Below are 22435 nucleotides of genomic sequence, written 5' to 3'. Positions count from 1 at the left end.
ACCACAAGCCGTGGAGAGAATCCCTATGCAGTTAGGCTGTGCCCGGGCTCCCCATCTTCCAGGGGCCCTGACACAGAGACTTCGTCAGACAAGCACACGGAGTGGAGGAGTTAACTTTATTAGCACATTAATCTCACAAATAAACCCAACACAGCCAGAAACACTGAGCAGGTAAAGTGCTAACGCAGAGCCTGGCAACAGGAGGAGGAGAAGCCAGTGCGTCCCTCCACGTTCCCGGCCCGGGAAGAGGTTTCTATGACACGAGCGTGAGGCAGGAGGGGGGGGGGGGGGGGGGGGGGGGGGGGGGGAAGAGGTTTCTATGACACGAGCGTGAAGGCAGCTGACCAGCCCTGCAGTCCACCTACAGACCCTCTGAGCTGAGGATCAGAAATCCTACCAGGTGGGATCGGTGCAGGGCACGGAAAGAGAAAAGTCAGAAAACGTTTGCTCCTCAAATGAGTCAGGCATAGAAACACCAAACACCAAAAACGACGTTTCTCAGACTCCCCGTATTTGAGAGGGACACCTGATAAGGTGAGGAAGGGGCAGTTGTAGACACTTGCGCCTTGCCACTGCCTGTCTTCCCGAGCTGCGACCTGGTTAGACACCCAGCCCACGTCCTCACTCAGAGGCGCCGGGGAGAGCTGCCCTTACCTGCTTATCCGGAAGCAGACCAGCGCTTCCTCCCGAACACCAAGGAGCCATGGGCTCCCAGAGTCACCAACCTGGCAGCATTTCAAGAAGATTAATGAAGCTCAGATATTTTTAGGTACCTCTATCAGGGCTGAGGTTTAAAGCACAATTATTTGGTTAGTGAATTCAAATGATTTGACTAAATTGAGTGAGACTATGACATCCTAAGCTCAGACCACCCCAACTGCCTCTATTCCAAAACTGGAAAATCACTGACTCGTTTTCAGAGGCCAAGAAGACCACTAGAGGCCATCTCATCATCCCCCGGACGCCACGCAATCCTGAACGCTAAGGGCCAGAACCAGTGCCATCTTTCTAGCACCTGAGAATTCCCGGCCTCGTGTGGTCCATAAGGAACCCAAATAAAAATAAACCGGGCCAAGGAACTTCCAACATGCCTCAGTCGTGGCCAAGAATCAAGCCTCAGCGTGGCACTTTCAACGAGGGAAGGAACGGGTGACATGTTCCAGCTGGGCCCCAGGAGAAGAAGCGGGCCAAAGTGCCCAGGGAGGAGAGCCGAGAGGCCTCAGCGGAAAGGCGCAAGCGCCCCTTTGCTAAAAAATGGGGGTACTTTGAGGGGACCCTGCAGGCCAGTAACATGGGATCCCCCTGCTGAACTCCTACTGCGGCTGGGCTTAGGTTTCTCTGCAGAGTCTGACAAGGCAGGGGCCTGGGGATGACCCAGTGACAATTGGCTGCGGTACGGCTGCCTAGCTGTACAAATGGGGGTCGCCAACTTCCTAGTCTTTAGGGAGCTTCTGTAAAGCTAAACACACTCAGAGCTCCAAAGAGTCGTTTGGTAGGAAAGCACGTGGACACTAGGCGAGATGGCTGGTGGGCCCCGGCCAAGCTCAGAGTGGGATCAGTAAACACTCAGGGAACCACTGCTCTGAACCAAGGTGACCTTGGAATCTCTTAAAGGGACACCCAGAGATGGCTGTTTCTCTGACTTCTCTGAGCACATGCCTGACCCAAGTGAAGGGGAGAGTCCATTACAGGGGCCTATGTGCCCAACTGACACTGCAACAGAAAGCTTCGAGAAACCCTGCGATCTCCAACCCTATGAGGGGGTCAGGAAATAGGGGGCAGTCAGAAAGAGTTCTTAACACTGCCAGCTTCTGCCTGCCTCTTTCCTTGTACCAGGACGAGCTTCCCAGCCCTCAATTCCCTGCCAGGAAGTTTCGTCTCTCACCTCCATCCCAGAAAGGTTTTCCTAAATGGGCCTCCCCACCAGCGGAGTCTGCCCTTCTCCTTTAGACCTGCTTGGGGTTTTTTCATCTTTCCCTACTCCTGCGCCCAGCTACCGGAGTCCAAGGCAGACAAACGACAGGCTAAGCAGAAGTGCTGACCGCATCTCAGGGGTAACAAGGTCTGACAATGAGGCCCAGACCATTAACTGAAGCCTGCAATTCCATCTCAGAGAGTGGCGGATGTGCTTCTGTCTGCGCTTCCTTCTTCCTCCTCCCTCCAAGAAATTCAAGCTGAGAGGCCGTCCCTTATACCCATGTCTCTTAGGCACCAAGATAAGCACCTAAATGTGACGGTCTGGGTCAGGGGACTTTAGTGGGCTTAGCGCGCAGGAGGGAGGGCTGCGTCAGCTCCTCCTGGCGTCCGTCTCCAGAGCAGAACCTCCCCTATGAGGGCGGGCGAACCCAGAGCCTCCGGGCGTCCGTCTCCAGAGCCCCACCTTGTCTTTTTACAACCCCCACCTCTTCCATCTCCTCTCGAGGCCTGACAACAAATGGAGCACGTGGGAGAACGGGCTTTGTCAGGTCTGAGATCCAGGTCCCCTCTGCCACTGACTCGATGCGTGAGCTCAGACAACTCGCTTTGCCTCTCGGACCTTCAAGAGAAAGGGCTGGACCGATGATCTCTCTGGGCTCTTTCAGACCAACTCGTACTTGAGAAATCAATGAATGACTTAGAAGAAGTTCTAATGCTGAGACATCTCAGGTATCCTGCATCTCTGTGAGACAGCTCAGAGGCGGCCAAGGTCGGGTCCCTGGTCATCACACACGAGCTAGAGGAAAAGATGCAAGTGTATCTTCGGAGAAACAGAACCTGGCAGCCCCTAAGCTTGACTAATAAAAGCAAATTCCTGGAAGAAGCAGAGAAATAGGCCACAACTGAGACCTGGCAGTGTCATAAATGTCTATACAGTAAGTGATCAAAGTAGTAAAAAATAACGGCTACAACCAGACAAGATCTCAAAGCACAGACTACAGTCTAGGGGGTTTGGGTGGGAAGGAGCCCCTGGAGCTTCTATCCGAGGGAGAACTTGGTCCACAGCAGGTGCTACTGCATTTGGTTCAAACCCAGTTTTCTCAATCTGTCAACCTGGTGTGTGTGCACACGTGCAGACACGCTGCAGGCGCTAGTTATGCTTCTGAAGTGCTGAAATGAGAAAGAAATAGAAGAGATGATACCAAATTCAAGAAAATTAGGCTGAAGGCAAGTATAATTTTAGTTTAAAAGCTACCCATTTCCCCCGCTACTCTGTACGCCGTATCACTGCTGCCCATTCTGACATGCGGGCCAGCGGGTTTTGTGGGACTGTGAACTCGGGGTGGGAGGGTGTGCTGCGGTGCGACCGAAGGCCAAAGGCAGGACCCGACCCGGGACCCCGCGTGAGGACCGCTCCGGTTGGTGACCCATGGGTTCGGCCTGCCCTGAGCCGGCCCGGCACTCACTTGTCTTCATTCACGGCAACCGTCTCCACAAAAGGGATCCCTTCCTTGTCTGTCTTCCCCACGATCAGCCGGTGCTTGTCCAAGTTTATGACACACTGAAAACGAAGGAGGCTCACTGGTCGCTGGGAATGGTCCCACTGCGGGGTCTCCATGTCAGAGGACCCCCTGCCTCAGAGAGGAAGTGCCAAGGGGAAAGCAGAATCAGTCTTACCTTCAGAGATCGGAGAGTCTGGAGACCAAGAGACAAGGTTTTCTCATTGTCCTCTAAGAAAAAAATTAAGATTTAACCATTTTCGTGTTGGTTTAGAAGTCGGCCTTGTCATCATTAGGTTCTAGCCAACCTACCATCCACCCATCCACCCATCCTTCCTTCCGTCCAACAAACATCTGTTGAGTATTTATCACATTAAGCAATTTCTCCAGGTGACTGTAGTTCAAAGGTGACAGAGTCAAGATTCAAACCCAGTTCTTTTTAACTCTAAAGGACAAAGGCCCTTGGATGAAACGCAGGAACGCAGAGTAGTCTAGACTAGAGGGCGTGTGGGAAGCACAGGAGGTGGAGGGACCCGTCGGGGTTTAGGGCAAAGGAGGAAGAGCACCTCGCCGTCTCCCGCCCACTAGCCCAGGGAACCTCTTCGGGGCCGTTTTTACTGGCACAAAGAAACGTCTGTTCTCATACCCCTTGAATTTTTTAATTTTCTGGGTGATTCTCCACATGTCTTATATGTAGCTCAGGGCCCATCTGGTACTTTGGAAGGAAAAATTGGGAGGAGATTTATAGCACAAAAAAGCGGAAACCTCAGATTTTGAAGAAGTCAGTCTTCACAGCCACGAGAGCCCCCCGAGGGTTTGGTGGAAGGAGGGGTGCCCAGGTCCAGGCCGCAGTTCTACTCACCAACCACAGCTGCTGGGCAGTCCAGGCGGAGGGAGCCCAGGGTGATCACCAGGTGCTCAATCTGCCCCATCACTTTCAGATGCCGGGGGAGACAGAGCTTCTCTCCCTCGAGCCTGTGAGATCTGACGTGCTCCTTGAGCCTGCACAGAGAGAAAATACCAGAATCCCCTGGGAACCAGGTTTCTGGGGAAATCTGGCAACGCCTACTTTTTGACGGACAGCTGGAATTTTCCAGGAATTTCCTCGGTTTAATTTTACCAAAAAATTGCTAGCTTACACTTCTTGTTTTATCATTTTATCCTAAACATGCCAGGGAATATACAAAAGTAGACTCAGCTCCTGTTCCAAAAAACTATGTCACTATCTGCATTGGTGAAAGAGGAGAGCTGACACACTCGGAGGGTCCTTTTCGGCACCCCAGCATTCGCCCCCCGCCACGGCCCCCACCCCCGCCTTTTACCCATCTGTGGGTAGCGGATCTAGAGAGGGCAGGTGAATCCTAATGTGAGAAGATGCTTTGTCCCATGCCCAATCCTCTCTTTGTCTATTTCGGTCTATCCTCCTCAGTGAGTCTCAGGCCACAAGGTTGGTGCAGCAGGTACCTGTCTGTTACGGGCATTGATGCTGGCATCAGCAAGGAATGTTGTGGAGAAAGTCTGCCCAGGGGAGGAGGGGAAAACAGCACCAACACTTCACACAGTGGCATGAGCTGACTGGGACAGCTGGCACCCAAGCTATCCGGGCTGGTGGATAAGGACTCAATTATGGACTTTCCGTGCCAGCACTCCCGCCTCACTCCACCCCCTCTCTTTGGGTGTTACAGCCCATCTGAAAGAAGGGCTGCGGTTTTGCAGGTGGTTATTAATCCCTCGGGAATCACGGCAGTCTGCTGCCTAACTGTGCACCAGGACAGTACGAGTCTTTCTGGAAGCATCATGGTGCACTGTATCTGGCCTCTTTAGCACAGAAGAGAGCTCAGGATTCTTCCCACAGGAGCGCTGTGTCCTGGACGCCCTCCACCACCCTCAACAGCAATGCACAAACCCAGAGAGCCAGCTTCAAAGAGTCGCAGCGGTGGCGAGGGTGAGGAGGCAGAGACGAGAGGAAACAGACCACGTGGCAGAGGTCACCGAAGAGACAAACCGGACTTGTGCAGGCCCTTCCCGAGGACGGGGAGGCCCTTCCCGAGGACGGGCAGGCGTTCCTGAGGACGGGGGTACCTTGAAAGGAGCTTCAAACGGGCCATGCTGTCTTCCCTAGGGATGGCTGCAGCACACAGACGTGGGCTGGGAAAGGGCTAGGGGGGTGGGAAGGGATGCGGTTGACCCTCCCAGTCTGGCCGGACCCCAGGGCCTCTCTGGTACTTCGGAGGGAAGAGAAGGAAGAGAAGAAAAGGACACGCCGAGTGAAAAGGAAGACAGGCACAAAACGGCCTCCTCCGACAAGACAGAGGGAGGACTCAACCCCGCCTGCCAAGAGGACTGAAGACACTCAACGTGAGAGGGTCCGCGCCACACCCCGTCCCAGCGGGGCAGTGCGACCTGAATTTGCGTGTCATCTGCAGAGAGGAAAGGCACCGGCCTCCTCCGCGCAGGTCCGGTCAACAGCGACAGCGCCCGGCTCCTCGGTCTGACTGAGGCTTCCCGGCCTGGCAGTGTGGCCTCCAGGAACAGGACCCCACATAAGCGAAGGCCAGACACACTCTGCTTTCACCTCTCCAGGGCAAACCCCCAGGGAAGCTCCCCCTGACGTGCGGTCTGGGGTACCAACCAGGACGCGGGCATGGCACACGCTCTCTCATTCCAGAGTCCAAAGTCTCTGCTCAAAACTTAAGCAGTGCGCGTTAATGGAAAGCCTGAACCTCGAAATCAGTTCAAGCCAAGAGTGGATGAGCATCTGACTTCCACCGCCAGTGGCTACTTACCCCAGTCGGTCCACACAGGCTGAAGAGATGAGATTGTACTGGCAGCCCGTGTCAACCAAGGCTTTCACATCCTTTCCAGCACACTGTGAGAGGAAAGAGACTTTCAGCAGATGCCAGAGAAGCAGGAGGGAAGGAAGATCCAAAGAGCAAGAAACAGATGTCGCAGGAAAGGCAGGGCTGGCGAGCACCCTCACAATTACCAGCCGGCGTGTCCCAGCTCCACCACCGCAGCGGCCCTGGAGGGTTCCTCCTGCTGGCCCAGCGCTGACAGAGGGTCCCCAAAGGGGACCTTCATTCTGTCCACCCAGCAGCCCTTGATGTGTGTGTGTGTGTGTGAGCGCATATCCCACACCCCTTTGCAAAACCGATGAGACCCCTGGTCCTCCTCCCAGTGACACACATGTGAACAAAATCCGCGGAGACGTCCCGTGGTGCACGGCGTGTCCTTGGGGCTCGATGGTGACTATTCCGCGATTAGACGGACATTCTGCACAATTGGGAGGCGAGGCCCCAGGACAGGGATCACGACGGGACCACACCTTGGAAAGGCTGTCCTCAGTACATTACCTGGCAAGGAACCCAGATCATGTCCTCCTCAGACTTCCTGAGCCCCTCCGACTTGGCCTGACTCAGTCTGCTGGACTTGGAGGCCCAAGGGACACGACTGCTTCGCAGCTTAGACAGGTTGGTTTCCAGGAGCCGTCTCTGCAGAATGTTGTGAGGTTGCTGGGGGGACAGAAGCGGAGGCTTCTGAGCCGAGGGCATGCCCTGCTCCCGCTGCCCCCCAGGTGCCCAAGAAACAGCGAAGGACCTCAGCTAACTGAGCTCCACCTGGGCTGCTTCTTTATTCTTCCTTCAGTAGGGACTTGGCTGGCCTGTCAGAGCAGGCACTGTACCCTGGTGAGCAGCAGGCCGCCCGACGGAGCGGAAGAGCAGTGGGGACCCTGGAAACGTGGACGGGGCTGACGGCCTGGGGCTAAAGAGAACTGGGGCCCTCTTGATCTGGATAGCCTGGGCCTCCGGCCCTTCCCTCCCTGACAAGGCTTCTCAGGGGAGGGTCTGTGGAGCAAACGTCTCTCTCCAGGGGACTGAGAGAGGGCGGCGCATTCTCACGGCGGAACAAACCTTGGCACTGGTTTCAGAAGTTCTGCGTTCTTCTATCTCAAGCCTCACTCCCTCATCGTCTTACGATTTGGACCCAAATGAGTCACAGGCACTTGCCCTGGAGACCTGGCTCCCCACGGGCTGCGTCATCCACGGAGAGGATGAGGCAGGAAGACAGGAGTTGACGCCTGCGGAGTCACTCCCGCAGGAAACGCACTTTAGAACCTGGTGGAACCCACGGGAATTATCCTTACTGTTATCCTCTGGACCTCAAGGAGCACACGGCTCATCACGGATTCCAACGCTCTTCAGCGGTCCAAGATCAAGAAGCAGGGCCTTAATCAGACCTTATACCATGTGGGGTGCCCACTGTCGGGAAGCAGCACGAGGCATGCCAACCCAAGTCTGCTCTTTGACAGAGCTAAGGAGGGCTTTGGGGCAGATTCAGCCATGCCCTACTGTTGCTACCCAAAGAGGCCTCCACAAAGTGTGAGTCACCTCTTGAAAAAATGTCATTTGACCTGAGAGATTTCTACACCGAAGCACTATAGTCCCAGGTTACGGTAATTTTTAAAATCCCTCCAAGAACAGAGTCTAACCCCAAGTGTCTGTGTAACACACACCAGACGGTGTTCTAATTCGAGGGAGAAGAGAGTCACTCCAAGAAGCCTGGAGCCCGGAACCCTCCCAGGAAAGGACGGAAGGAGAAAAGGCCTTCGTTATCCTGCGCCTTCCAGAGTCCTCAGAAGAACGGAGTCAGAGCCATGACTCACTGTAACCCTGGTGAGGCAGTGACAGGGATGCCCAAAATATACTGATCTTTGGCAAGGCAGATTCTACGTTAGCATCCTTGGGAAAGGAGGGAGGGCACTTAAAAGAAATGAGAGCGTCTTAACTTGGTCAGGAAGCACTAACTCTATTGCACCTGCCGGTCTGAACCGGGAGAAGGCTTGGTCCTCAAAGAACAGAAATTCTCCACTCTTAGCTCTCTTACTGACAAGCCTGGACTCACACCAAAGCGGGGCGTTCACTTCTTCAAGTCCGTGCTCGGCAGGACCAACTCAGATAAGCTGGATGTGTAGACGTGAGACTGGAAGGGCTTCGAAAGCCCTTCTAAGCGAAAGTTTGAGGCTTCCTGTCTCCACTGGGCTTGCTGAACACCACTTTACCCGGCTACTCTCAATCTTGAGAGGGTCTAATTGCCACTGGACCGATGAGGCAAAGGGGGAAAGTTCTGCAACATTTTCCTTGAAGTCATCTCTCTCCTGAATCTTCCTACGAGACCCCTTCTCCACCGGCTGTATACACACTCAAAGTTCTCATCTATTGGAGAAAAGACTCCTAGACAAAACCTCAGACCCTGCCTCAGCTCTACATCCTAATCTAATCCTGTCCTAAATGGTCTTTAAAAAAGTTGAAATGACTAGTCTATTTCCTGATAGCCTATTGAAATCACGTGTGATCCCACAACACCCATAAGGATCCCTAATTTCCAAACCTGATAGACACTTCCGGCCTTCATTTTACTTGACTTCTCCAGGGCATGTGGTCCTGCTGACTATTCTGTTATTTGGTGACCCCAAATCGTTCAAATGCAATACATGCTCAGTGTAAAATGTTCGAATATTACTGAACACATGCAATTGAAAGGCAGAGCCTACCCAACCCTCCACCCTTCTCAGTTTCATGTTCTACAAATAACAACCATTACCTTTAGAAGTATATCCCTGCAAAATTTTAATACATTTACAAACATAAATAAAAATAGAATCATACTATAACAGTCTTCCAAATTCTTCTGTTTTTGTTTATAGAAAGGCATTTTTCTATATCAGTACATCTAATTCTCTTCATTTTTGTAACTAAAAGTATTCATAGGAGTTGAAAAATCATAGCCAATTAACTCATAAGAACATCAGAAATGCTCTTCTGAGGTCATTTAATTTTGCCCTCACGTTTTCAATGACAGTGTAACTATACATTTACCTCTGCTCTCAACCAAAATGTCACCGACAGTCAAGAAATAAGAATACAGAGAACAGTAAACAACAACAACAATGACAACAAAAGAAGAATGCTGGCAAAATTCTGGAATCTAAAAAGCAGACCAAAAACTAGTAACTGATCTAGTCTAGAGAAAGCTAAATGCTTCACGCCTTCCACCGGAGTGGCAGACGTCCCTTGCGAAAGAAAATCCAGGGCCTCCTCTTCTTTCCGGACGCACCTGGACTGCTTCCCAGGCTTCCCCGCAGTGAGGCAAGGCCACATGCCTGAGGCTGGCAAACAAGGTGTGGGTGGAAGTGACCTGCACCAGCCGCAGGCCTGGCCTCTGAAACGCCCCTGAGCGCCCTCCTCTGTGTGCTCGTCCTCCCCCCGCGGCCTGGAGCGGCAGCCTTTCTGGAGACAACAGGTTGAAGACAGAAGAGTCACTGTCAGCGTGGGCCCCACATGACTACATGGAGAGGGCTGTCTAACTGACCTTCCCCTAGAACGAGTACTTAAGGAAAAAAACAAACCATTACATATATATATATATATATATATATATATATACACATATTTTTTATTTGAACTATTTTATACGTGGGGATCTGGCTGTAAAAACGTTGCCTACTGAAACTAAAACCTTGGAAAAGTTTAGGAATTATAGGTATTGTATCTCTACAGTTGGAAAGTACAATTAGGGTTGGAAAGAGATCAGTATAAAGCCTGCATAAGACTCCTACTTGACCCAGACAACTGGTAAGAATGCCAAAAGTTTATTCCTTCTGTAAGGGTAAGTCAAAAGTCTGGTTGGTCGAGTTTGGCTGGGTTCAGAATACATTCCCACAACAGCTCAGCATGAGGGTGGAGTGGCACACCACATCAGAACTGAAGGGTGCACAAGACTGAAAGGGCCCATCTGGAGTCTTGCACAATGAAAGATAAAAGACTTCACCTCATTAAGAATTTTTGGAATTTCGTGCATGACAAAGATTCCCAAGGCTTCCAAAGAGAAAAAGATGATTCAAATACAAAGGATTAGGAACCAGAATTACACAGGACTACTCAATGGCAATAATGGAAGTTAAAAGACAATGGGATTCTACTTTTAAAAAACCTGACAGCACGTAATTTCTAAACCTAGTCAAGCTATCAATTAAAAACCAGGAAAGTTATTTTCCACACATCGTCAAGCAGCTATTTAGGGACAGGCCCTACCAAAGTGAGGGAAGTCCCCAAACAAAGAGAAAAGCATAGGATCCAGGAAATAAAGCTCCAACAGAGAAGAGAAATATCAAAACCACTAATGAGGTACCAACTTACACTGGCCAGAATGGCCATCATCAAAAAGTCTACAAACAAGAAGTTCTAGAGAGAGTGTGGAGAATAAGGAACCCTAGTACACTGTTGGTGGGATTGTAAATTGGTGCAACCACTGCGGAAAACAGTATGGAGATGCCTCAGAAAACTAAACATAGAACTCCCATTTGATCCAGCAATCCCACTCCTGGCATCTATCCAGAGAAAACCACAACTCACAAAGACATGTACTCCAATGTTCATTGCAGCACTATTTTCAGTAGCCAAGACATGGAAACAACCTAAATGTCCATCAACAGAGGAGTGGATCAAGAAGATGTGGTACATAGACACAATGGAATATTACTCAGCCATTAAAAGGAACGAAATACCGGCATTTTTAGCAACATGGATGGACCCAGAAATTATCATGCTAAGTGAAGTCAGCCATACAATGAGACACCAACATCAAATGCTTTCACTGACATGTTGAATCTGAAAAAAGGACACAATGAACTTCTTTACAGAATAGATACTGACTCGCAGACTTTGAAAAACTTATGGTTTCCATAGACAGTTCGATCGCTGGGTTATGAATCCTATAACTGATTATGATCACTGTACAACTACAAATGTAACAAATTCATTGAGTCATAAAAAAAGAGAGAGAAGAGAAATAAAGGCAATCCTGAGAACGGTACTGAAGGAAAAGCCCAGGATGTTAGCTGTGGGGCGGCCTTGAGAGCAACCAGTCCAAGAGGAAATGGGGGAGAGAGCACGTCAGAAAGGATGGCGTCCCAAAAAAAGAACTTCTGGATCATGCAGAGTTTTAAGTTTCTTGTGAGAGATTTAAATTGGACACAGAAAATTAAATAAAAGGGAAAAGAGGCAATTATTAATTTGATAGAAATATTTGTATGAGAAAGGAGACACAATTAAGGTATAGTATTTGACTCAGCTGTGAGTAAGATGAATATAGTTACAAGAATGTAAGCAGTAAATGCTGATTTGACCCAAAGTAGCCACTTAACTATTATTAACATGTTATAATATTAGCACAGTAGGAGAGGGAACATGGGGTGGAGGTAACATCAAATTAAGGACTAGTTTAAATTTTCTTAAGTTTTAAATTATATACCTGCAGGTTTTTTATAAAAAGTAAATTTTAGGAGTTCCCGTCGTGGCGCAGCAGAAACAAATCCAACTAAGAACCATGAGGTTGCGGGTTCGATCCTTGGCCTCACTCAGTGGATTAAGGGTCTGGCGTAGCTGTGAGCTGTGGCGTAGGCCGGTGGCTACAGCTGCGATTCCACCCCTAGCCTGGGAACCTCCATATGCTGCCCCAGTGCAGCAGTGCCCTAAGACAAAAAAAAAAAAAAATAAATAAACAAATAAAAAATAAAAATATACCCCCATACAGTAGGAAAGCATACAGCCACAAGAAAAGCCAGCTTACGGTGGCCTAAAGGGAGGTGTATTTTTTCTCACATAACAAGAAGACAGGGGTAGGCAGCTGCTGGCATCAATTCAGCAGCTCAGCAATGTCAGGGTCACTGCTCCTGCACTTCTCTTGGCCATTCCCTCACGGCCACAGGATGGGTGCCCCAGCCCCAGGCATCACACCCACATTCAAGGAATGAGGAGGGAGGAAGGGGCTCTGTGCCATCTATTCTCTTTCCCAGGAAAGCAAAAGCCTTCTCAGAATCCCTCAACAGTCTTCTGCCTTCATCTTCTAGGTTCATGTGGCCACTTCTAACTACAAGGGGGTCTGGATGAATTTAGCTTTTCTAACCTCCGTACAGGAGTCAGGCAGATAGCAAAGGGGTGAAAATAGGTGATAACTTGGCCAACTAATGATGTCTGCCGAATTGTGCAAAAACGAAACGGGTGTACATGCGTGCACACCAACAACGTAACTTAAGCAGATGTAATCCCGGTTACCCTCTAACCAACCACCTTACCATCTATTTTCTTACATCTGGCCTGCTCTCCGCATGTTAAAATAGCACATCATCTGTACACACAGGCGATTAAGGTATAAACATGCCTCAATTCATTTAACTGCTTCTGAGTTTGCCCTCAGGAACAGTGCTTTCGTAAACCTAGCATTCCATGTTTCTTGAAACTCTCCTCAAGAAAACCACTGGCTTCTAACACCACTTTTCTGTCTACTCTGCTTCCGTCTCATGGATTGGTCCCTTTGCCTCTGCTCATCTCCTCATCAGTCTATCTTTGGTCCTTTCCCACTCTACAGATCCTTTCAGGGCAGGCTCAGCTACAGAGCCTGCCTGCAGCCTTAGCTGCTTTCACCGCCTGTGCAAACCTCTGCCTTTCTGGCGCGGACTCTCCCTGGTCCCCGGCCTCACCCCGGAGTTTTACACCCGCGCCAGCCGCCTGCGAATCCCCACTCAGACGTCCTGTCCTGCCGGAGCCCGCCCGCCGGCCTTTCCCGCAAAGCCCGTACCTTCTCCGCATTCTTCACCTTTTGGGGAGTGAAACTCCGCCTCTTCGACACCTCGGTGTCCTCTGCACGCCTGCCCTTATTACTAAGCCCACGTTAGCTCTTAAAACAGGACTTGGACGGCCTCCTCCCCACAGTGGCTCCCCCGCCAGCTCGATCATCACGAAACGCGCAGGCCAGCACTTCAGAGCTCTCGCCACCGCGTCCCCCTGCCGGGTCTCGTCTTCCGGCCTCCGTGAGGGCTTTTTCTACCTGAGCAAAACGACCTTGGGCAAAGCGCTCGTCCGGCTCAGCACGCCTCTCCTCTCAGCCTCGCCGGCTCCCTCGGTCCTAAGAGAGGCCTGCGCTCCCAGGTCCTGCCCTGCTCGCCGCTCTGGATCACTCCTTCCCCACCAGCCCCACCGCACCCCACTTCCCGACTCTTTTCTTTCCCTGACCGCCCCCCCCCGCCCCCGCCGCCCCGTTCCGAGTGCAGGTGGTGCCCAGCTGAGAACAGCTCGGCTGCGATGTCTACAGCAACACGCCTCCAGCAGGAACCGTGCTGTGGACCCCGTCTTCTCCCGCCAGCGGCTCCGCAGAATCCCCTCTGGGGATGCCGGGCGGGCGGCAGCAGCTCCCGGTCAGCCTCAGGATCACCAGGGCAAACACGTGGCCCGCTTGCTACGCCGTACATACAACCATTCTGTCTTTCCCTCTCTGGACAACATTCGATACCGTACATGAGCGACTCGCTACTTCACACAACAGAGGCTTCGTGTTAGGTGATGCCCCCCCCCCGCCGCCCCCGCAGGGAGGTGCAAGTGTTCTGAGCCTGCGCGAACCGGGCTAGGCTAAAACGCAATGTTCGGCAGGTTGGGTATTTCACACGTATTTTCGACCTACAATATGTTCACTTTACAATGAGTGCATCAGGTCGTAACCCCACGGTTAAGCTGAGGAAGATCCATGCCGTCGCCACTTCTTCCAAAACGCATCTGGCAGCCATCTCCTTCTACCCGCTTTAGTGCCTCCAATAAGAGCCAAGCCGCCGCCACCTCCAACTGCGCCACGGCCGTCTCCCACCCCGACGTCCGCCTCCTCCTTCACCTTGCGGCAGTTCCTGCTCTACACGGCCAGCAGAGCAGGCTTTTAGAAGTACCAGAGAGATGATACATTCCTTTACTCAAAGCCCTTGGATGGCTTCAGACAAAACTCAAAACTTCGTTCCACGGTCTACAGGGGACTGCACCATCCAGGCCCTGCCTAGCTCCCCGACTCTGCAGACGCACCACACACACCGCTCTCTGGTTTTGGGTTTTGGTTTGCTTGGTCTTTTAAGGGCCACACCAGAAGCACATGGAGGCCCTCGGGTTAGGGGTAGCGGCCAGCCTACACCACAGCCACAGCAACGCAGGATTCTTAACCCACTGAGGGAGGCCAGGGATCGAACCCAGTCTGCATGGATACTAGTCGGGTTCATTAACCACTGAGCCACGACGGGAACTCCTGCTCTCCGGTTTTGCCTCATGGCTCAGAAACGCCTCTCATTCTAATGCTCTGCACCTGCCATGCCCTCTGCCTGAAATGTTCTCCCCTAATGCTTCAAATACTTAGCTTTCTCTCATCTCTCAGGTCTCAGCTCAAGGGTCACTTCCTCACAACGTCTTCCCTCACCATGTCATTTAAAGTAGGTACCCCCACCTTGTTAGTTACTAGCACACCCTATTTCTTTTATTGCGATTATAAATCCAGAATGACCTTGCTTACTCACTTGTGTACTATTTCACTCCCTCGCTAGAGTGCTGATTTCACAGGGGCAAGGACCTTGGTGTCGTGACCACAACTGTATCCCCAGCTCCTGACAGAACACTGAATGCACACGTCTCTAATTTTCACTTCTTCAAAGAGCCCTTCCTGAGTCACCATCCAGGGCTGTCTTTCGGAAGCCCCTCTCTACCCTACTTACACGGTCTGCGTTCCCTGCACTCCCCCTCCTTGGCTGTTGCTTTGTAAATTGGCGTAAGTGATTTATGTTTATGTTTGTTGAAAGGGCGAGCTTCTATTTTCCGGCTCGTGATACACAGGTTAGAAAGACAGGAGCTGCAGGCACTTTGGTGGCTTCTGGACAGAGCTGGCAAGTCGTCCTCCTGACAGGGGTCCTGCTTTATGCTTTAGCTCAACAAGGCAACTACTCACCGAAGCAGTCCCTGGTTCTCTACTGTACCTGCAACGTGGCTGCTAAACCCTCACCAGGGTCAGGACCTAGATCTTGGGCAGGTAAGCTCGGACGTGTCGCCTGAATCACCAGCAGGAGCAGCGGAAGGAAATGGGCACTGTGGGAGGGCGGCACTCTGGGTAGACAGAGCTTAAGCTCCTCAGCCTGGCATCAGGTCTGACTAAACGTCTCTTCTAACCAAGCTGCACAGTGGGAAGAAAAGTGAGGGAAGACAAAAGAGGCTACAGCAGGTAGCAGAGAAACGTGATTTGAGGATGAACTTCCAAGCTCACTTTCTCAGTCCCTCTACTGATGCTGCGCTGAATCCAGGCAGAATCAAACTAAGGGATTTCTGGGGTCCACAGAATGGGCCAGACTGGAAAACAGGAGAAATGTCATAAGTCTGCCTTCTTTGTAGCAGTGACTCTCAGAGGAGAAACCCAAAGTTTCTAGCCTGCAGTAGAACCACAACTAGAACCAGTTAGAAACAGGGGTCAGCAAACAGCCCACAGCCCACAAGCCAAATCCAGCTTACTGCCCAGTTTTTTGCTTTTGTTTTTTAGGGCCACACCTGCGGCATATGGAAGTTCCCAGGCTAGGGGTCCAATAGGAGCTGTGGCTGCCGGCCTGCGCCACAGCCACCGCCACACGAGATCTGAGCCACGTCTACGATCTACACCATGGCTCGCGGCAACACCAGACCTGTAACCCACTCAGCGAGGCCAGGATGAAACCCACATCCTCATGGACACTAGTCAGGTGCGTTACCGCTGAGCCACACCGGGAGCTCCCTGGTGCCCATTTTTGTAAGTGAAGTTTTCTCAGAGCCACTCAACACCGCTTGTTCACTGTCTACGGCTGCTTCTGCACTGCGGCAGCGGAGCTGAGCAGTCGAGACGGACCGGCCTGCGAAGCCAATCTGGTCCTTATAGAAGACGTTTGCTAACCCGTGACTTGGCGGATCATTTAGAATATACATGCTCTGGAGTCAGACAGAGCTGAGTCGAGTCAGTCATTACCTTGCCGAGTTTTGTGCGGACGGAGTGAGACGGTCCCTCTGGAGCCAGCTACGGCCCGAGTGCTCAAATGTTAATGATTACATGCATGTGGACCCATCTACTTTAAATTCTCCTGCTCGGCTTCAAGTTGAAGCGGATGAGCATTTGCTTTTCTTTCCTTCAAAGGGCATGACATTCTCCTCCCCATTTCTGTGTAGACAACCTGGACCCCGCCTGTCCTTCCCTTCAAGCCCAGCACACACGCCTCCATCTGGCCTTGGAATCTAAAAGGCGCCAGTACCCGTGCTTTCTCTTGCTTGTTTCCTAGCGGAATATACAACATGCGGCCCATCCTACGCCACAGTCACACAGACAGACTGTCCTCGGGTTTACAGCTGCTCAGGACCCCACGGGAAGCTGCCTAAGGTCTACCACAGGCCCCGGGCCTCTGCGTTCTCTTTGCCTTGAGGCCCAGCAGACGTGCGATTTCAGAGACGAAGCCTTATTCTTTTTTTTTTTTTTTTTTTTTTTGCTTTTTAGAGCTGCCACCGTGGCATATGCAGGTTCCCAGGCTAGGGTGGAATCGGAGCTGTAGTCACTGGCCTACGGCACAGCCACAGCACCGCCAGATAGGAGCCGCGTCCGTGACCTACACCACAGCTCACGGCAACACCGATCCTTAGCCCACTGAGCAAGGCCAGGGTTCGAATCTGCGTCCTCACGGATGCCAGTCAGATTCGTTAACCACTGAGCCACAACGGGAACTGGGACAGCCTTCGTCTTGACTGTCACCTGCTGGTGTGAGATGGTGGTTTCTAGCTGCCCACAGCAGTCTGCGTTTCTGTCAGAAAGGATTCACCCACAAGCAGGGAATCTGACCAGAGAACCTGCACAGCTCTCACTCTGAGGGGCATACTCTGGAAGCAGCTTCCTCTCCGCATAACCTCCTAGTCGGCTGCCTCGCCAGGGAACGGCGAGACTTTAATTGGGATGCCAGGCTCCATCACAACTGTCCCGCCAGGCCAGAGTAACCGCTTCTGCCACTGAACTCCTCCAGTGCGGACGGACTGTCACATCTGACAACTAGCATGGGCTTCCTGGGGGCTGTTCATCTTCTGGAACCACGCACTTGACACCTACGCTCGAATAACTACTAGCCGCCTCAGACTCAGCCTGTTCAGAATCGAATTCCTGATTCTTAGTCCCTGTCCCAGTCTTGTAGTCTCTTCCCTCTCCTGTGCACTTAGCCATTTCAGTAAATGACAAACCATTCTTCCAACTGCTAGATCAAAACCCTGAGATCCTTCTTGGGAATTCCCTGGTGTGGCTTTGTCACTGCTGTGGCATAAATTCAATCCCTGGCCCGGGAACCTCTGCATATTGCAGGCGGGGCCAAAAGCAAACAAACAAAACGAAAAAACAAAAAACTCTGAAGTCATTCTTGACTCTTTCTTTCAGACCCTTAATCCAACCGCTGGATTAAACTGCCAGCTCTGTCTTCAAAGTACCCCGGCATCTGCCGTTTTCTTTCGCCTTCACAGCCAGCACCGCTGAGCCACCATCGCTTCTCACCCGACTGACCACCCGCTTCCTAATCGTGTCCCTGCTTCGACCCCTGCCCTCTGCGGCCTGACCCGCCCAGCGGTCTGCTTTAAGAAACAGGGCCCCTGAGCTGTCTGGCCTCCCCCAGTCTCTCTGAAGTCACCTCCTCTCGCTCGTCGCACTCTGGCACAACGGCCTTCTCAGAGCTCTTCGATCACAGCAAGCACACTAACAATTCGGGGCTTTGCGATGACTGCTCCTTCTGCCTAGAACATTCTTCCCAAAGACATTTTGCTCTCTCCTGTGCTTCCATATCCCCTAAAATGTAATCTTAGCAAGGGGCCTTTCCTGACCCCCTACCCACAGCAGCAAGGCTCTACTCCGCCCTGCCGGGGCCACATGCTCCCTATTCCCTCACGCTGGAGTGTTTTCTCCAGAGCACGGGTGACACGTCATATGCTGTGTGTTTACTCGACTGACTTCTGCTCTCTCCCTACAAGAACACAAGTGCTATGAGGCTAGGATCTCCATTTGGTTACTATTGTATCTTCAACCTCTAGATTATGCCTGATATGTCATAAACGTTCAATAAATTGGGGAGTGAATTCATATGTTCTATCCTCTCTCCTAACCTATAAACAGCTTGTGCAGGGAGACTATGCTATCTTCTTCCTGTGGTCCTAGAACCTAGCACTGTGTCCTGAACACAGCAGGTGTTCAAATAGTTTGCCAGAATTAGGATTCAATCACAGCTCTGGAAACCTGGAGTTTGCATCAGATCCTGATGCTATACTGGTATTTCAGGCCCTCTCTAGGACTCCAGAATTCTCGGGTCCAAAATCTACAGCATTATGGATGTCTGCGACACTATGAATAACTAATCTACAGGGCACCACTGAGAGCTGCCCTCAGTGACAGAGATTCTGATCAAGTAGATCAGATACTCAGATTACAGGGCTACTCATTTCATGGTCAGCCGGCTCTGCTGTGTGCCACCAGCCTTCCCCCAGCCTTCTCTCATATCTAGTGCATTTTGTGAAAGTATTTGGCTATAAACAGAATCAGTCATAGACAGGAAACCAAAACTCTCTTTCTATTGCTGGATAAGTAAGGATATAGCCTGATGGTCAGTAATACTATCATATAGGAAAGACAATGTATTACCTCATGACATGGCTGTTTTTAAAAATGACAAAGTCTACCTCAATGAGAAGAACATTTACGAACCTGGTAGCTAAAACAAAGAAATTAGAATAGGCAAAGCTCCTAGAGTGACTTTTCTTCTCGAGCTTCATTAACTTGAAAAATAATAATAGATCAATTAAATATGACTCATATCTCTGATTTTGGTTCTGAATTTAATACAGAAAAAAAGCCAGCACAAGATGAAAGAATAAACAAAATAAGAGAGCCAGACATGAGAAATAAGATTAATTTCGACATCAGACTTTGCAGCAGCCAGCTACACACAAACAGGAGTGGGGCAAAGGCAGGTCCCTGGGCCAAGAGAGCAAGACGGCGTCTGACTGCCTGTGGATGCCCTTTGCTGATCCAAAAACAGCTGGCAGGCTGGGTTCAAACCGTGAACGTTACTAAAGGGCAAGGTAAAAGGCAGATGACTCAGACAACTCAGCAGTCTAATTCAAACACAGGTCACTAGCACGAGGAAAACAACCCGCCATGTCTCACTAGGACAAACCCCAGCATCAGATGACACCGAGCTGTGCTTTTCCTCAGCTCCCTCTGAGCCCCCGCCTCCTTCCCTGCCCCTCTTTACTGAGTCTGTGCTGCACCAGCCACTTTGTTTTGGAATCCTCAAAACTCCCCTTCAGAGAGAGAACGCAAGCCAACACTGCTCTATACTTACTACCAAGTGGGTCAATAAAGAGAAGCAAAACAGTCCCTCCATGGTCATTTCTAAGACTGTCCTGAGGCAGCAGCATGAGGTCCAAGAGAGCTTAAGCAGCCACCTCACCCAGCGCTCAGGCTCTCCAGCCCCATCCCAGTCTGCCTGGCACCTGCGACCTCTTCCAGCTCTTCAGAGCACTGGCTGCACACCGCAGCTGTGAGGACAGGGAGGGAGGGACATCAACTCCACAGCAGTGGGGAGCAGGATTTGAACCCTGTTCAGGGTCTCCCAGTAAACCGCTGTGTGTCGCATGCATGGCAAGAAGCTGCTTCTCCTCCCAGCCTGCTTCTACCTTCCACGCTACCAGCTCCCATGTGGCTCAACTGACACAGCCTGGAGTCAGAAAAGCAGATGGAACTCATCCTGCACAGGATAAAGCAGAATCAAGAACGCTAAGGAAGAACAGAGAGGCAGTTCCTCAGGTTGGGGAACTCCCTGACACCCCAGGACAACCAAAGGTCAGTCATATCTTAAATCCAGCATGAAGAGAAGAAAAACATGCCAATTTTTACTTGTGTTCCTATTACTCTTTATTGGTTCCTTAGGCTTCCGGAAGCTAGGATTATTTTGGTCTGAAGACTTGAACCTGAGTTGCTAAAGGCATCTAAACAGTTGCAAAGTGAAAGAAGGGAAGAGAGACAGTTACCTGTTTTTCTAGGACTACATTTCGGTCACTCACCACTGAGTCAGCATTAATCAGATTAACTATCCTGTGGCTTGAGTAGGTAAAGTATCTTTTAAAAAACAAAGCAGTATAATTGAGAAGTCATGCCATGCACATAAATAACTAAAAATAATTCCCTGTCACAATGAGGGGAGGACAATTCTGATCTTGGTGTCTGTGTGTCACTAGAGGTGTTGAAAAAGAAAAAATAGAAGTGGATTCAGCAACCCTGCCCTTGATACATCCTGGGGCTGGAAATGGCAATTTCAGTGGTCCCTGAATTTCCTACCCTTTCCCTGACAAATTAAACATTCCGAAAGCGCAGAAAAATTCTGGAAAAAAATATGCAAAGTATCTACTTCATTTAAAAGATGTTTAAGTAATTATTCATAAATTACTGCCTTATTTAATAAAGTGATCATGAAATTCAAGAAAATAAGTTAAACTACAGGAAAATTCCAGATAAAACTACAAAGCTAAACACCAATTTGGTCCAGCACTACTACAGTGACTTAAGGATGGAGACTCAGATACAGTTTTTAAACGAGTAGCCCTTAGATCCCTATAGCATCCCTCCTATAGACGGAAGACAACATGGTCTTTGAACCCAGCCCTCCGGTCCTGAGTTTCTCCCTCTTAATGCCAAGAACAACCCCGCTAGAAAAACAAGCCTGCGCCAGCCCCCCCAGCCCCAGCCCCAGCCCCAGCCCCAGCCCCGCACACCAGCTGGTGGCTGAGAGGCAGCAGCTTCCTCCCTTCATCCACTCTTTGGGGCTGGAGCAGGAGGGGAGAAAATGTTCAAGAGCGGTTTGGGGCTCAGGAAGCCTCCACGGTCCCACCCTTCTTCTCCTCCCCCACCCCCCAACCCCGTTGGAAGGTCAAAGTCAAAGAAGACAAAAATCGCACGGAGAAGCACACTTCGCAACGGGGGAAAGGGATTCGACAACAGTCGTCTGGAGCTGGACACGGCGACTGCCCAGAAAGCTCCCCCCGCCACTTCGTCCTCCCCCCTCACACGTTCCGGGTCACCTCTGTGTGGGTCACGGGCCGGCCAAGCAGCCCGGGAGGCAGCGGGAGCTCCCGGGCCGCGAGGCTCCAGCCGCGCGCGCTCAGGCGTCGGTACCGCGAATGCGGGGGAGGAAGGGGCCCGAGGGCGGGAGGCGGGGCAGGAGAGACCCCAGGGGAGGATGCTGAGCAGGAGGGAGGGCGAGCTCGAGAAGCCCCGACGGAGTCCGAGCGAAACGGAAGCCGGGGGTACTGGATGGAGCGGAGTCCGAAGGACGGCATCCGCACGACAGCGGCCGGCGGGGGCCGGGCCGGTGACTCAGGGAAAGCGGCCAGGGCGGGCCCGGGAGACCGCGCCGCGCGAAGGAGACGGGCCGCGCGCGGGGACCCGGGGGCGAGCGCGGCCGCGGGGGGCTCACCGTGTCCTTGGACGAGCCCAGCTTCTTGAGGCCGTCCAAGGGCAGCAGGTCGGCCGAGTCCTTGTGGATGAACTGCACCGCCTGCTTCATCCGGCGCTGCTGCCGCAGCGACGCCGCCTCCCGCATGTCCGTCTCCTTGCGGCCGCCCTCGGTGAGGAGCCCTGAGTAAAACATCGCTGAGGCGCCCGTGGCCCAGCGTCCCAGCCTCCGCCCGCTCCCCGGCCGCCCGCCGCCTCGAGCCTTCCAGCGCCGCGAACGCCGCGCGCCGCCTTTTTTATAGCCGAGCGTGACGTCACGGGGAACAGCCAGTGCGCGCGCAGGGGGCGGGGCCGGCACAGCGCCCCCCCCGGGGGGCGGGCCGGCACTGCAACCCCGGCCGGCGCGCGGCTTCCCGGCGTCCGCTGCCCACCTGCGCACGCACCTGCTGCGGGGCTGGAACTGGCGAGGAGGGACGGCGCTGGTCAGACTGACTCCGAGCGCGGAGGCTCCCCCGCGGCCCAACCAGTCCCTCCCGTTGTAGGTGCCCCGCATCCCCAGGGATGAGATATAGGGGACCCGATGCCGGAGCAGCTTCTCCCATTCCAGCCGCCGCCACTCCCTGGGCCCTACCTGTCCACGCCGTGGCTGACCCCGGAATCACCGACAGCTGGGCCAT

General features: G+C 52.0%; 1 protein-coding gene across 3 annotated transcripts in view; it reads right to left on the bottom strand.

Annotated features, from left to right (window-relative positions):
* TMEM9B (TMEM9 domain family member B) overlaps positions 1 to 22048 on the bottom strand; it is a 47641-nt gene extending 25593 nt beyond the window's left edge. The window contains exons 1-7 of one of the 3 annotated variants that reach the window (XM_005667042.3): positions 21781 to 22047; positions 6770 to 6928; positions 6203 to 6285; positions 4279 to 4418; positions 3595 to 3647; positions 3384 to 3478; positions 2825 to 3087 (exon numbers count right to left, since the gene is read on the bottom strand). In XM_005667042.3, the coding sequence (XP_005667099.1) occupies positions 3072 to 3087; positions 3384 to 3478; positions 3595 to 3647; positions 4279 to 4418; positions 6203 to 6285; positions 6770 to 6928; positions 21781 to 21954 (720 nt within the window). In that variant the 5' untranslated portion in view covers positions 21955 to 22047 and the 3' untranslated portion in view covers positions 2825 to 3071. Of the gene's footprint in view, positions 1 to 2824; positions 3088 to 3383; positions 3479 to 3594; positions 3648 to 4278; positions 4419 to 6202; positions 6286 to 6769; positions 6929 to 21780 lie in introns of those variants that run through there. The other 2 variants (XR_002335506.1, XM_021062253.1) reach the window with 2 other exon arrangements.

This window comes from Sus scrofa, chromosome 9 (assembly GCF_000003025.6).
Source record: "Sus scrofa isolate TJ Tabasco breed Duroc chromosome 9, Sscrofa11.1, whole genome shotgun sequence".
Lineage (NCBI taxonomy): Eukaryota > Metazoa > Chordata > Mammalia > Artiodactyla > Suidae > Sus > Sus scrofa.
Note: the sequence above shows the minus strand (reverse complement) of the source record. Positions and strands in the feature narration are given on the sequence as shown.